The 16,443-nt window shown below is 40.4% G+C and overlaps 1 protein-coding gene across 3 annotated transcripts in view; it reads right to left on the bottom strand.

Moving 5' to 3' along the window:
* Positions 1–8,137: 8,137 nt before the first annotated feature.
* TBC1D8B (TBC1 domain family member 8B) overlaps positions 8,138–16,443 on the bottom strand; it is a 53,441-nt gene continuing 45,135 nt past the window's right edge. For all 3 annotated transcript variants that reach the window (XM_069942966.1, XM_069942965.1, XM_069942967.1), the window contains exons 15-21: positions 16,173–16,241; positions 15,474–15,717; positions 15,329–15,394; positions 15,095–15,178; positions 13,561–13,617; positions 12,907–13,004; positions 8,138–11,301 (exon numbers count right to left, since the gene is read on the bottom strand). In XM_069942966.1, the coding sequence (XP_069799067.1) occupies positions 10,909–11,301; positions 12,907–13,004; positions 13,561–13,617; positions 15,095–15,178; positions 15,329–15,394; positions 15,474–15,717; positions 16,173–16,241 (1,011 nt within the window). In that variant the 3' untranslated portion in view covers positions 8,138–10,908. The remainder of the gene's footprint in view (positions 11,302–12,906; positions 13,005–13,560; positions 13,618–15,094; positions 15,179–15,328; positions 15,395–15,473; positions 15,718–16,172; positions 16,242–16,443) is intronic.

Raw genomic sequence — 16,443 nt, 5'->3', positions numbered from 1 at the left:
ACAGACCCCAGGACAGATCTTGAATTAAAAGCAGCTATCCGAAGGTACAAGTGGTTTGGGGGGTTAGATTGTGGGTGCAGAGTCGCTTTAAACATGATTCAGTATCCTTTTCCAATACCTTGATCACTTCCAAAGGAGTCCATTTAACGCTACTAGTTTCACTAAACACTGGCTAAAAGATTCCATACCAACTACAACTGAAGTGATATCATCATTCAAAGATATTTTCCACTGGAAACTTTTGGATGCTCTAAGCACTAAAGAAAAAACGACAAAAACATTTATGTCCAAATGGTAAAAATTCCTAACACATGATTTCGCTTCGGAAGAGAGAGAAAAAAATGATCAATCAATTTAAAGGAGAAAATTTTTATTAAAGTATTGTATTGCCCCCCAAAAGTAATACAAATCAATATACACTTATTACAGGAAATGCACGTAAAGTGCTTTTTCCCCTGCACTTACTACTGCATCAAGGCTTCACCTCCAGGATAGCATGGTGATATCACGACCCGACTCCCAGAGCTGTGCTGGCTGTGGCTGCTGGAGAGGATGATGGCAGGGGGACACAGGGCACTGGAGGGACACTGAGCATCCCTCTGCCATCATCCTCTCCAGCAGACACAGCACGCACAGCTCTGGGAGTCGGGTGGTGACATCACCATGTTATCCAGGAAGTGAAGCCTTGATGCAGTAGTAAGTGCAGGGAAAAAAGCACTTTATGTGCATTTCCCGTAATAAGTGTATATTGGTGATTTGTATAATTTTTGGGTGGCAATACAATACTTTAATAAAAATTTTCACCGGACTTCCCCTTTAATGACACCATGTGGTATTGCATGGCCGCTCAAAAAGGGACCCTGGGAGCACTCCAACTTTTTGAGGGGACTGTTCATTGTTACTATTTTCAGATTTTTATTTCTGATAAAATTCTTTTACAGTTTTGTATTTCAAAAACATTATAAGGCTACTTTTCCATGTATTATGTTATGAACATCTATTCTATGCCGCCTGCATGCGACTCTTTACGGTATCATAATTACTAAAGGATGTAACTATGTATGTTCTTTATTTTGAAATGACTATAATAAAATATCTTTAAAAAGAAAAAAACTAGCTTAAAAGGGGTTATCCATTTTATGTTTCATCAATGCTAGTTAACCCTGGTACATTTGCATAAAATGGGAGGGTGCTGTAGGCACCCCCATTCTGACTTTTGGTACATGTTATGGGGATGTCTGAGGAGAAGTACTTATTGAAAACAGGCGATTACCCTGCTTGGGCGGGTCCTTGGTCATCCTCTTGAACTCCTTGAAAATAGGCGATTACCCTGCTTGGGGGGGTCCTTGGTCATCCACTTGAACAGGAACCTAAAGGATGTTTATTGAGTATTTTTGTCACAATGGACTCATTGCCAGTTAATATTTCTGGGGGAAGTGTTATTTCTAGCCTGTAAGGGTACCCACTTTGCAAGGATGGAAAGCCTTAGTAAACACAGCTGTGCCTTATGAAGATCTTAAGAGAAACAGATCATTGATCTCAGGGAGACCAGCCAAACAACAACACTGCCGGCTCCTAATGAAAGCGCTCAATGCAGTGAAGTCCTAGGTGCATTGCCCCCTGGGAAACATGAATATGCAAAAGAGCCCATGAAGCCTCATCAAACAGTCTCACAGGACTAGCCAGATATCCCTCCGGGAAGGACCCAGACAAGGGGTGGCTTCTGTAAGGAAACCACCAAAACCACCATATTAAGCGGCCCTATAAGTCAATGTAATGACAAGGGAAAACCCAAGGCCACGTTCCATCCACATACAGCTGTTTCGGGGTGTTTCTCTTGTCATTTCATTCAAATATAGGGCCACTTAATATGGTGGACCCACCCCTTGGCTGGGTCCTTCCCGAAGGCATATCTGGCTAGTCCTGTGTTTTGAGACTCTTTGATGAGGCTCCAAGGGCTCTTCTTTTGCCAGGGGGCAATGCACCTAGGACTTCACTGCATTGAGCGCTTTCACTAGCAGCCGGCAGTGTTGTCGTTTGTCTGGCCTCCCTGAGATCAGTGATCTGTTTCTCTTATGGCTCTACTAGGCATTGCTCCCACCTAGCCAGAATCCTGCTCCACACTGATGAGGGGCAACACCCGGTACGGTTGTATGTGGATGGATACCTGGCCTTGGTTTTTCCCTTGTCATTACATTGACTTATAGGGCCACTTAATATGGTGGTTTTCATTACAGGAGCCCCCCCATGGCTGGGTCCTTCCTGGAGGGATATCTGGCTAGTCCTGTGTTTTGAGACTCTTTGATGAGGCTCCACAGGCTCTTATGAAAATCTTGTGTTCAAGCATTAAGTCTGGGGATCTTGGCGTCATCCTCCAGGAACTAGTTACAGTCACTGTGACTCCTTGTCTTGCTCTCACAGCTAAATGTACACTTTTTAGATCAATCTGTCTGTGGGCAGTTTGACATGGTTATGTCTATTACACCTGTCCTCTAGTTGTGTGTGGTATTACAATTCAGCTCCATTCCCTTCAATGGAAATGAGTTGCAAAACCACAACCAAACTGAGGAAAGGAATGGTGCTATTTATGGAAGACAGCAGCCATGTTTCCATAAGCCTGGGGAACCTCATGTTCTTTTCCTAATAATCTGTTTTTATGCAAACAAATAGTGGCATTGCATTAGAGATGCTGGCCATTTTCTGTTTGTCTGTGTTACATATGGGGGGAGTGTCTGCCTCCCTTTAGCTTGTGGACTTTACCAGGGCTGTGCAGCACCTTTCAGAAGGGCAGCAGCAGAGAGCAGGGGGAAGGAAACAACTTTTTTTTTGTTTTTATCTTTTGTCTCCCACCTTCCTTTCAGACTTTCCAGTAAATCTGGTGTCTTTTCAAGGGGGGGGGGGGGGTGTATGGTGGTATTGGTCAGGTCTGGTATGGTAGAGTTATCCAGTCACAGTTTGATGGAGTTGTTCAGATCTGGTGTGGCGGTGTTAAAAAATGACGCCTGGAGCTATTACCTATTGGTTACTACATAAGGGTCTGGTTTCAGCTGCATGTGGCTACGTACAGTAAATGTGGTAACGCGGCCTATGTCTATTCAGATATCAATATGATGTTCGGAAACTAGAAAATCATGTGGCCAATTGGTGAGTGAGGATGGGGCGTCTTCAGGTTTATTTTTGTGAATCTGTTGGTGGATGGTCAGGAAAGCCCCATACACCTTACAATGGTGGATGAACTCGTCATGAGCGGCGGGCACTGTATGGGGACTTTAAGGGGTTATCAAGGATTACAAAAAACACTGCTACTTTCTCGCAAAAACAAGTGCTATTTCTGGAAGAAAGTGACCATGTTTTTGTAAGCCTAGATAACTCTTAATTTAATACATTCCTTGCCATTTTTTGTTTGTTTTAAAGAGATTTCAGACTCCAAGTGTAGCATTTGCAATTCGTTCATTTAACATACTGTACTTTGCAAGACACTGGGGAGGGGGGGGGGGAGGTGTTGTTGGACGGGGGACGGACGGATGGGCTGTGATCGGGGGGGGGGGCGGGATTTGTGTGTGATGTGTTTAACGACAAGGGCAGACAGATAGGTAGCGATCCTGAAGGGATGCAACAGGGGTGTGGGGCGTGGGCTCAAGCAGGGGCAGACAGATAGGTAGCAATCCGGAGAGGGGGGGGGGGCGGTGGTGTCTTCTGAGTTCTTGGGCAACAGCGATGCGGGGCAGACACACCAGCCTCACAGATGGGGCGGAAGCAACTCCAGCAGTGGGCATATGCGGAGTGCATGAGACAGCAGAGATCCGGGAGGGGGGGGGGGGAATGGGAGGAAGTATGCCAATGTGAATACAGAGGGGCAGTGAGGAGGAGAGGTTCCCAGCACTGCTATGGTTTTCGCTGGCCAGTGAAGGGGGAGAGATGAAGGGAGGGGGTGGGACTGGGGCGGACCTATCTGAAAATCCGTACAAAGCTGCTGCTTAGGCAGAGTACGGATTTCCTGGAGTGCAGGACAGGTCTGAACAAGTAACTCAGAGCCAAACACAGCTCTGAGGGGACATTCATCTACTTTTATTTCAAAAACGGTTCAGTTTTAATTATTACTATAAATTGCTAAAATTCTTATTATGGCCTAAGCTAACTAAAAATAAATAGAAAAAATATTTTATAGTTGTGCTTTAAGTAAAAGGTGTATGGGGACTTTAAGGGGTTATCAAGGATTACAAAAAACACTGCTACTTTCTCGCAAAAACAAGTGCTATTTCTGAAAGAAAGCGACCATGTTTCTGTAAACCTGGATAACTCTTAATTCAATACATTCCTTGCCATTGTTTTTTGTTTGTTTTAAAGAGATTTCAGACTCCAAGTGTAGCACTTGCAATTCTTTTATTTTACATACTGTACTTTGCAAGACGCTGAAATGATAAAAGACTGAAGTAAAAATAGGACAGAAAAAACACAAGACTCTGAAACTAAGATTTTATTAAGCATAACACTTACATTAATCTTGATGAATATAATATGTAAAAAAAAAATTAAAAAGTGCAAATGCAGAAATACAATGATAAGGAACATATAAACGTAAGTCAAGTAAACAGCAGCAATGTAAATTGAGGTTCATTCTGGGATGTGTAGCCTCAATCTTTTTGCACAATTTACACAACTGTTGCATACAGTGTGTCCTCCTCCCGCCCTCCCCCAAATATCTGAACCCCAACCTTTATCTGAGCACACTTGGAGAATGAATAAATAGCAGTACTTAGCCCACAGGGAGGCACTACTATCTGAGCCCACATACTGTAGATACAATTTCCCAGTAAAGTAACCACTATAACATTAAAACCAAGCATAGGGATAGTGGTCTCACTATATAATATCCGCAATTGTTATACAAGTTAGTATAATGAAAATAATAATGCAAAAATGCTATAAAAATTCAAGGATATTGACAAGAAAATGGTTATAAAACAGGTCTTTAAAAGGGAATCTATCAGCAAGTTAGGGCACTCTCACCTCCTGGTAGAGCCTAATGGGGGACATTAGGCAGAGTCCCATAGTGCTATTAATATGGTGCTTTGTGCACTGAGGCTGCCTCATTTACATATTACTACAATGTTTATTTCATAAAAATGATAATTTCACTAGTGTTAATAAAGGACTTTGTAGGTGAAGCCAATCATATCTTGTAAAGTAGATATCCTGTGAAGCTTCTGCTGACATTGGCCATATAAATGTCTATTAGCTGTCTCCTTAGTGGTAGGCCGGGATTGATCCCTTGCCTGCATGTGTTGCAACTGTACAAAAGAAAAAAAAAATTCCAATCTTGTGATATCAGATGCGGAAATATATTGAGAAAATACAATTTCACTTTAAGTGAACCTGTCAGCAGCTAAACTGGGATGTCGATAAGCCTGCGGCTAGATAGGACTTTACATCAGGAGTTTGAGTATACCTCTTTATTTTATTCCCCATAGACCTTTCCAGGGATGAGAAATAACAGAGATGGTAATAGAGCTAAAAGGCAAAGACCTGCTATGGTGTCAAAACTTAAAAGTGAAGAAGTCATGTTAAAGCTGTTGGGAAAACAATCAATTGGTAAAGAACGCCACCACCACCTTTACATATGACTGAGTATTCCATTATGAGGAAGAAAACGCTATAGGATCATATGGGTTGTCAATGGTCAACTTTAAAATATAAAGGAAAGACATATCCCAACCCATACATTTTTTTTAAATTCAGTAATTTATTTTACTGCTAATAAACTAAACTCTATAGTTTAATATTAAGCAGTAAGCCTCTATACTCTAGGCATAGGGGCAGATTAACTTTAGCATAGGCCCCGGACTGTTTACCAATCCTGGTACCTCCTAACCCACTGTAACTTTGGCGACACTAGTGTGGGGTTCATAGTACAGGACAGATAATGTTATGATGCCCTGATTTGTGCAAAATCGAAGTAAAAAAGCAGCGATTGTTTGCAAATCATGGCAGAATTGTAGCCAGGAGACAGTACACCACTGAAAGTCTGTTTGTGTGGCCATGGGCCCACCAGGAGCTCTCGGCTCCGGGCTACCACCCAAAAGGGACCTATTATAATCCCTTACTGTCTAGGAAGTCAGGACTTATTTTTTTAACTCTATATCTAGCCATACACATTATATTGCCGATTTTGGCAGGATCAGCCAACCATCTAATATATATGGGGCCTCCCGATTCTTCCCCAGAGGCAGAAGTTTGGGGAACGAAGGATGGAACAGTTAGATTTTGCCTTGCTCAATCCTATTGTTTAATGGAGATAAGTAATTGCTAGACGTGTCTGGCAGCGGCTTTCTCCCCTATACCAACTAAGAGCACCTGCATGCTCGGCACAATCTTGACTGAAAGTCAAAGTACTGTTGACTGCTTTGAGCTTGACTGTAACGGAGACCTATAAATAGTTGTGTCTGTGTGCTAGTTTATTCAGGGCAGTAACAAGACAAACATTTGCACTGCATTAACTCTAGTTGTCTGTTTATATTATTGCATATTTGTGGAGAATTTATTCAGCCCTGGTACTGCTGAGTGCTTTGAGAGTCCGCACCATACACACAAGAAGACTGAAGCAATCCGATTCAAATTACTGATAAAATGTAAATTTTGCACTATGAACAATTAGCAATATGGAAGTAGTAATAGTGGTGCTGGAATGTATAAAGATACACAGTCATTTCATACATTGTCTAAAGACTATACACACAGGTCAATAATCTATACAGAACCATAGCTATAAATAATCCCAGAATAAAACTCTACAGAAGGACAGTATGAAACAGCTTTGGGTACTTATCATATATAGTCTCTGATTCCTATATACACCTTTCAAAGGTGTACACATTATCACTGGCAGTTATGTATGGCAATATGGCTCTGGAAATATATGCCATTCAGTATATCAGGCATCTCTTTATCATTCCTAACAGAGAAGTGATCCAATTTCTCATGGATGCCCCAATATTACTCTTAGTACTTTCATTGACGGGAATAGGTACGATTGGAGGTAAGGCTTAGTATTTAGAATGACTTAGAGTTTCTGTAATACATTCAGTACAGCATTGTGTCACCCTAACATAAAGCTCCCCATTCCTGAAGTGTAACAGGACTATGCTAGGCACAGTTCTATAAGCAATCATATAAAGGGAGACCCCTTTGGAGGAGGTATATGGCAAACATTCTGCAGGAGAAAAAAACACAACAGGACACAGACACAGGGCACAACCACTACTTTACAATGTTGTTTCCTGCCAACTGGAGCCCAAATATAAAGCTTTAATTCAAGACATATATAAAGCCGCCGTGCCTTAATCCACTTTTGCTATTATATGCACTAGAGACTAGCGTTATCCTATATACATGTATATATAAATTATATCTATACATTCTGTAAGTGATTTATCCAGCTAACATCAAGTTACATTGCTGCCTGGAAATAGCACCCAGGCAACGACAATACAAGTGCGAAGGATTTAAAGAGTCTTCCTCTAAGTCAAGTTAAATATAGATTAATCTTCAATTACCCTTGTAAAGATCTTCATCAAATGCTGTGCACTGTATACAGACGACAGATCGCTAGAATGAGCACAGGTAACCAACTGAGGCGAAAGCTTTGATATTTTTACAAATATGTGTTTTAGTACTTACTTGCATCCCTTGTAAAATATCAATGCTGGAGCATGTACAACCGTCTATTGTGCAGTGCCTCTATTGTTCTTCCTGGACAATTCCTGACAATTATACTGACAACTGTTACCATTCCAATTGTCATTGGATCAAAGTTCAATCATTGCTGTTATAAAGAGGAACACTAACAAGTTGTTAATTTATTCCCACATTTTCTAAAAGAATACAGAGGAATAGTGCATTGTAGACTCTCCTGCATTGTTATTTTATGATGGATGCAAGAGACATGACAAGAGAGCTGACAGACCTTTAAAGGGGTTATCCAGCGCTACAAAAACATGGCCACTGTTCCCCCTCTCTTGTCTCCAGGTCAGGTGTGGTTTGCAATTAAGCTCCATTTACTTCAATGGAACTGAGTTCTAAACCCCACCCAATTTGTAGACAAGAGAGGGGAAAAAGTGGCCATGTTTTTGTAGCCCTTGATAACCCCTTTAAGCCATATGCCCTCCATTATTATGTCTATGGTTAGTTCCAGGTTCCTTTAAGGGTTCACTAGAAGACTTTGTACTCTATTTACTTCTTTAAAGAAAAACTACAAACCCTGAGAATATGTAACCGCAGCTATTAGTGAAAACACTATACCCACAATATACCAAACACCTGTGGCTAAAGTCTCCACTCCACTACAGTATACGCAGCCCCTGCTGTATTTTGAACTATATTACATTAGCGTTGGTTATTAGTCTTGTGACTTAAAAAAACAATAGATTCCATGCAAGATGTTAGTGACATTGAAGTAACCTTACCCTGGGACCACTGCTGTACAGGCAAGGCTATCTTTAAATGGGTACATACATTGTTTAGAAAAGAAATACATTGTCAATTACAACATAAAAGCATAGCATAACCATAACAGAAGCAAAGCATAAAAGCATAGCATAACCAGAACAACAGCTACAGAGGCTGATGCCCCATGGAACACATGTGCCAATTTATTTTAGTCTTAGTGTGGGCACTTTTCCACCATGACACATTTCATGTAAACCTAGAGAAGATCTGGAGCAGCCAGAACAGAAAAGGACAAAGTTGTGGCTGTTATAAATATACTGCCTTCTAACCTGCTTATATGTCCCTAAAGCGCACAGGGTGCTGAGGATGAAGGTAAGTTTCTTCCCTTCATCCTCAGTGCCGTTTTCATGATATTAGCTATACTAATACTACTACTCTAAGTGCACTAATCCACCCTGGCCAGCAAAACCAACCTGATGAATATGTGAGGGTGGATCGGTACACTGCAGGTGGTAGTCCCACCCTCAATGCACCAAAATGATTTATCAACAGAGGGATTAAACTGCTAATATAATGGAAATGGCTGGATGAAGGTAGGAAACTTACCTCCATCCTCAGCACTTAATGAACTATAGGGACATATCAGCAGGTTAAATACCTTTAACCTGCTTATAATTTCCCTTTAAAGACGTCTTACTGCTTTAATATTCATTATAATATATCGGCTGCAGGAACATTATTTCATTACAATTGTAAAAATTGTACATTGTGTGAAAAGCTTTTGTTTCCAGATGCTGCTCTGTAAACAGCGTCCGGAAACAATAAGCAAGTTCATTACTTTAAGGCCCTTAAAATAACAATGTCGGAACAATGGGCGGCACTGCACTGAATTCAATGCAATGCGGTCCCTGCAGAAAAAAACGGATGCTGTTTTCATTTCAATTAGCATAATTTTTTTTTTTAAAAAGAACGCTGTGTGAACCTAGCCATATGCTGCATCATGACAATTCCTTTTTGTTGCCGTAGCAGAAGTTCCCCATTGAGTTCCATAGAGAAGTCATGATCCACATTGAAATTAGAAAGCAATTAATTATTCCGGGTCCTTCTGTAGAATACCCAAGATTTGCTGCAAAATTGCCAACTGCAAAATTCTAAACCATTCTTTTTTGGGGGTGGATATTCTACAATGTAGCTGTCTATTGTAAAAAGCAACTTAAAGTGTCCCTGTCACTTAAAAAATGTAACCAAGAGTTAAACTTAATCAAGAGTTTTGCTTCATCAGGGTCGGGGTGTTCACGTAGATAAGGCTGAAAGAAGCTTACGGCTCAACACTTCACTTCCTAGCTCGCTGTCTTTTCCATCTTACCACAGAGAGACAGACATCGCAGTGAGCCGGGAAGAGAAGCGCTTACCTGCGCTCATGGCCTGATCTCACACCTCTATTTAAAGAGATGTATGGTCTAGATTTCTTATTTACTGATTACAGACAGATACCGGAGCCTGTTGTTTTTTCTGATTATTATTCTTTTTGTATTTTTGGCACATTATTATGGGGCCAGCCATCTAGCCTAAGTTGTTTTAACAGCAATTAGTGACATGCTTTACGGCAAGCCTCATGGACATAGACAGAATGAACATCTCCAGACACTATTCTTTGTGTGGGTCACATTTGTAAGCATCCTTCATGTGCTCATTTACTAAGGAGGGGTGAGTATAAAAGGAACCCTCCTTACAATCTACCAGAGTAACCTATCGCTGTAATGCTGTTCAGATCACTTTCCAGCAGTCCCCCTACTTATCATCACAGAAAGAAAAGTCTCGGCTCAGTTTTAAGCTTAGTGGCTGAAAAAGAAATCAGCAGAATTTTAGGATTATTTTATAACACAGATAGCGAAATGGAAAGTTTAAAAATATATGTTTAACAAAAACGTAAATTTAAATAATTTGTCATTTTCTGATGACACATTCCCACATGACAGTAGGAGGGGGTCTGAACACCTATACCTAAAACAATTTACACCTGCCGTTTCGTACATCAACCTTCATTGCCCTGATGTTAGGGCCAAGCAGGCAAACCCTCCTGACCTTCACACAGCATAACCTACTATGTTTCGATATTCACTGTGCCATAAGTGGAAAGGGTTAAAAACACATTTACAAAAATTTACCCTGGCCTTACAAGTAAAATATTTAGAACTGGTATTACCAACCAAGCATAATATGATCCAATATCATTTAAATTTCCACATACGATAAGACAGCAGTAGTGCACTCACACCTGGAATGCATATGCATACAGTGCATCTGATGTGTGGGCTTTTCTCCTATTTAACAAAAATAGCATTCTAGACCTAAAAACATATAAAATTGTTACTTTATTCCATAATAGGAAAAAAGAAACTTTAACGGTAAAGTGGCCATTTCATGTAGTGGTCTGTGAAAGGGAGGAGAAGACGATGTTCCTTACACCCTCTTACTAGCGTGCATTTGAGATGTCCGAGCAGCTTCTAGCTTGGCTTTCAAATCAGAAGATTTTTCAAAAAACCTGACAAGTGAAGGTTCATTGAGTAGTGAGGCGAGGATCTGCTCAAATGCAAAGGACCATTCAGTGTCTTCTTTGGAAGGGCGAGAGACAGTGTTTTCCGCGTCTTGCAGAGCATCGCTCCCCTGAGTATTGTCAATAAGCTTAGTGCCTTCTTCTGGTGCCGGTGGAGCTGTTTTTTGCAATTTCCTACCCACTTCTTCCATACGAAGTAGGAGACTGGTGACAGCCGCAATGGCACGATATAGCAATTCTTCTTCAGGATCCCCGTGAAATAAGTTGTATAGAGTCTTTGAAAACTGGATGAACTGGGTCTGATAAGATAGATGAAAGATTACAATATTTTGGAGCGGTAACGGTGGATAATATTTTACTATCTATCCTGAACAAACAAATTCCCACAATGTAAATGAAAGGGCAAATAACGGCCATTATTAATGATCATGATTACTTGCTCTTATTTATTACATTGTGGGAACATAACCTCATAGTGTACTCTACTAGTATTAGAGAACACTACTCTTAGTTCCCGAGGTGTATTCTACCTTTCCCTTCAAACCTCATCCAATTGTACGGCAGCTTTCCCCTTCCTGCTAATTTACTAAAATTATGTTGTTTATATTGTCTTCCGTGTCACAGTTTGGGCCCTAATCAGGCCGATTTAGACGATTATTGTTCCATGAAATAGAGACAGCTGTTGAAACAATCATTGGCTGATGATACCTTTAGGTCCTGACACAAAATAATCGGGTGTCAGCAACGCATCACTATGTCAAATAGCGATGCATGGCCGACGTCTGGTGCCAGAGTCCAAAAAAATAAATAAAAATCCAACATACCTCTACATGCTCCCTGACGTCCTGCTACCTTCAGCTCATTCTTGGCACTGTCTGAAGTGACAGGTCATTCAGCCAGTCACAGGGATAGTGCCGAAGCACTGTCCCTGTAATTGGCTGAGTAGCCTGTGACTTCAGACAGTGCCAGGAGCGGGCTGAAAGTAGCAGGACGTCAGGGAGCGCGTAGAGGTATGTAGGAGTTTATTCTTTTCTACAAGGGCTGCACGGACATAGTTAATTATGTCCGTGCAGCTCTTGCTGCCCCATTATCGAGCAGTGTATGGGCTCAGTAAGCGGGTGTCAATCTAGGAGATCAGAAAGTCATTGGGCCGGGTAATAGGGCCCTTAAAGTGGGACTACAGCCCGGTCACAGTCACTGAGCTTACATTACTAATATCGTACTCTTCCTCACACCAAGCATCAGGAATCTGGCACAGTTTAAGGCTGGGTTCACACTACGTATATTTCAGTCAGTATTCTGGTCCTCATATTGCAACCAAAACCAGGAGTGGATTGAAAACACAGAAAGGCTCTGTTCACACAATGTTGAAATTGAATGGATGGCCGCCATTTAATGGCAAATATTTGTTGTTATTTTAAAACAACGGCTGTTATATTGAAATAATGGAAGTTATTTACTGTTATATGGCGGCCATCCACTCAATTTCAACATTGTGTGAACAGATCCTTTCTGTGTTTTTAATCCACTCCTGGTTTTGGTTGCAATATGAGGACCACAATACTGACTGAAATATACGTAGTGTGAACCCAGCCTAAGACAAGTAATAGTCCATCTCATGAGAATGAGATTTATCTGATACACTATGATAATTTTGACACATTCCAAAGTTAGAATTAGACAGTTTTAGTAAATCTGGGCCAGTGTAATTTTTTGCATGTTTTATGTAACATCAATTGATTTTTAGTGGGTTTTATGCAAATCTGTTCTTTCCCTGCTCTTTTTAACTGTTTTGAGGCACTTACCTGCACAAAACAAACTAAAATAAAAAAAATGAAAATCTCCAAAGGGAACAATAAAGCTCTTTATACAAAATTTATACTATAATAAAAGTTAAAGGTTACCTGGTTCATTCGGGGTAGGTCCTTAATACTTTCCTCCTTACGCACCAGTTCATCCTGCCACTGTTTCAGATATGCCTGAATATCAATCTTTGTTTTCCCTATAAGATAAAACTCATACTAGTCATCAGAGTCATCAGAATTCCCACACTTGTACCTGCCATGCAGCTCTAGCGGAATCATGTTATTCTGCCACTAAACTGATGATACTAGACATGGTTTACAGTATAATACACTGCCATTATAGAATAGTTGACCAGTTTCAAATGACATTATAAATTCTTAAAATCGATTATAATATTACCCAAAACCTAGATTTTTTTTTAAGTATATACATTAATGGGCTACCACTACAGATAAGCGAACCTCGAGCATGCTCGAGTAGATCCAAACCCGAACTTTCGGCATTTGATTAGCGGGGGCTGCTGAACTTGGATAAAGCCCTAAGGCTATGTGGAAATCATGGATATAGTCATTGGCTGTATCCATGTTTTCCAGACAACCCTAGAGCTTTATCCAAGTTCAGCAGCCCCAGCTAATCAAATGCCAAACGTTCGGGTTCGGATCGACTGGAATCCGGTTCGCTCATCTCTAGCTACCACCTAAATGTAGGAAATGGGTATTGGAAACAGGGAACTGTACCAGGCAAAAAAATACCTTTTTCAGGACTCTTAGTTTTGTCTTCAGGGCTGCAGACCTCTATAGGAGATGTCACTGGTGAAGAAAGAGGTAGTTAGCAAGAAGAAAAAAAATTTATTGTATATAAGTATTACTTAGTACATAGTATTATTTAATAAATAGGCTTTTTTTTCAAATGAAAACACAGTAAAATTATAAAAATGTCAGCATTTAAAAAGACTCAAAAGACATTCTAAAAATCTCTTAAGAGCACTTGTAGCAAATCCAAAAATTTGATTTTACCATCGATAAATAGCTTATAGTTCATGTATGAGAGTGCCCTCACATGCAGGTCTTTTGGGAAGTTTTTATGCCCCCAAAAAATTAGAAAAAACTCCATGGCATTTTTGTCTTTGTGTGAGAAAGTCTCTTAGGAGACTTTGGGTGTTTTGGGGGTCAGCGTTTTTCCCGAACATGAATTTCAATGCTGAAGTCCATGTTCGGGTCAAAATGCCGACCCGAATGCAATGGCTCCAAAAAGTAAGGGGTTAAGTGATCCCTTCCTTGCTGAAGAGGGTGGCAGACATGGCACACATCGTTTTTTAGTAGAGCCGAAAATACACCAAAACCTCAACATGCTGCCTTTTGCAAAAGCTGCCATAGAGCCACAAAAACGCCAGAGAGGAGAGAAAAACGGCAATAAAAAAAATGCCATATGTGCAGGGCATATGATAAACTTTCACTGACTCCCAGAAAACATCTGGCTGCAGGCACTTAGCAAAAAAAAAGAAACGATGGCGTTTTTATTGGCGTTCTACTTAAAAAAAAGAGTCAGTGTGAAGACAGCCTGACATATCTTTCACAGTTTCTTAATATGCCCTCCCATTGTCTAGATTGGCAAATTTAGAGTTTCTCTGACAATTTAGTCAATAGTCAGATGGGCGTGAACCTAGCTTTAAAGGGAACCAACCACCATTTTTTTTCATATAAAGCTCAAAATCATTCCTAATAAACCTCCATCCACTCTTTCCTAACATATATTTCCTCCGTTTGACTGGGCCAGCTATAAGGCAAAAAATTACTTTTATTTTTTTTTACCATATGCAAATATTCCCTAAGTAGGCACCGGGCCTAAACAGTCACAGATAGCGGGAATTCCTTCGCCGTAATTACACCTCTCCGGGTGCGATTTCAGTGCAGTAACTTCCTGCGTCACAAAGGCCGACCCAAAGGGGCATGATTACAGTGAAGGAACCCCTGCAGCCCGTGACTAGTTAGGACTGAAAGATGGCCCAGTGCCTACTTAGTGGAAGCGTACTGTATAGATGTGATGCTTTGAACCCTGAATAAATAAAACTATAGCTACATGTCACTGTTAAAGGCTGGTAGACTCCAGTCGCATTGTGTTTAATTGGCTTTCAATGCTAACAAATCATAGAAATGTGTTCACCGCATATAAATATGACAGCATGTCTATAAAGATGATAAGTGGGGCCTTTGTAGAGGAAAGAGATTAGAGCATGACCATAATGTCTCCATTATCTCTAGTACATCACAATTATCATTCATTTACCATGAAGCTGGCTGAAATGCATCAATTCCTCTTTAGAAAGTTTGGCTTCCTCTGATGGGCTCACGGTTCCCACCTCAGTAAAAGCTAAAATTAGAAAAACACATAATACATTAAACACAATGAAACATTAAACATATGTTTTAAATATTTTAACTTGTCTCTAAGTTTGTTGTCCTTTTATGCATGCATAGCATCAGTCCACAAAATAGAGAAGACATGGCTACACGTACATACCTGGTGGTATATGCATCTTAAAGAGTAGCTTGAGCCGGTCAGTAAAGCTGCCATTGAACATGACATCTAGAACATGAAGGTTAAATTAATCCCGGTTCTAATTGTCCTTGTGCACTTGATATTTAGATGTATATATATATCTCACCAAAGCCCTGTGCAAACTCTTTAAAATTGATGAGACCGTCAGAATTTTCATCCAACAGACGGAAGGTCCACAATGCTAGGGAGTCAACGCTAGGAGAGTATGCCCAGGGACTCAGAAGGTGGTACAACGTCCGGAACTGCTGGCAGTCTATGTGATATTGTTCTAGATACGGCAGGCTTGGATCATGATGACTTAAAATGCTGCTGTTGTTCACACTCCAGTAACAAGACAAGAAGTGTTCCCTCTAAGAAAAATAAGACAGGTAAAACTTTATTATGATTGCAAATAACTCAATGCAAGCAAAATTAAAGAAAAGTCATGGTGTCCACTGCAGCACTTATCTCTCTTTAAGGAAGCAGGAGCGAAACAGGGTGGGAGTCTAAGGTAGAGGCCAGCAAGCTGGGGCTGTCAACATTGCGGTAAATACCACTTTATGGTCACTATCTTTACAGATGTTACCAGCGTACTGTAGTGTGAATTATGAGATGATGTACTGTTTTTATTAATTTTGAATGCCCCATTAGCACTTTATTATGTAGACTATTATGTCCCAGTAGTTTGGCCTCCTTCCTCCTTGGTCTTGATCTTATATGTGTTTTCTTTATTTTGTAAAACAATAAAGGGTATGTTTGATAGCTTTATTAAGTATCCCATAGTTCCTTATGAGAACACAATGTAATAGTGCATTACACAAAGTACCTTAAATATGCAATACAGTTCCTCTAGATCAGCAGGGCTAATTTTCACATCCTGTGAAACAACTCTGACCTGCATGGAGAACATAAGGGGTCATGTATGTTATCCAGATCAAAGCATGTGACATCTTATCAGGAGCAGTTAATAACGAAAATTCTGAAAAGATAATTCATTGTGAGGGTTCCCCTAAAACTGGCTGCACTGTTAACAATCTTCCAAAAATATTCATCAGTGCTTTTTTTTAGTTTAGACTTGTTTTAATTCTTTTTTTTTT

Source organism: Dendropsophus ebraccatus, chromosome 10 (assembly GCF_027789765.1).
Source record: "Dendropsophus ebraccatus isolate aDenEbr1 chromosome 10, aDenEbr1.pat, whole genome shotgun sequence".
Classification (NCBI taxonomy): Eukaryota; Metazoa; Chordata; class Amphibia; order Anura; family Hylidae; genus Dendropsophus; species Dendropsophus ebraccatus.
The sequence above is the reverse complement of the archived record's forward strand: the minus strand, read 5'-3'. Positions and strand labels throughout refer to the sequence as shown.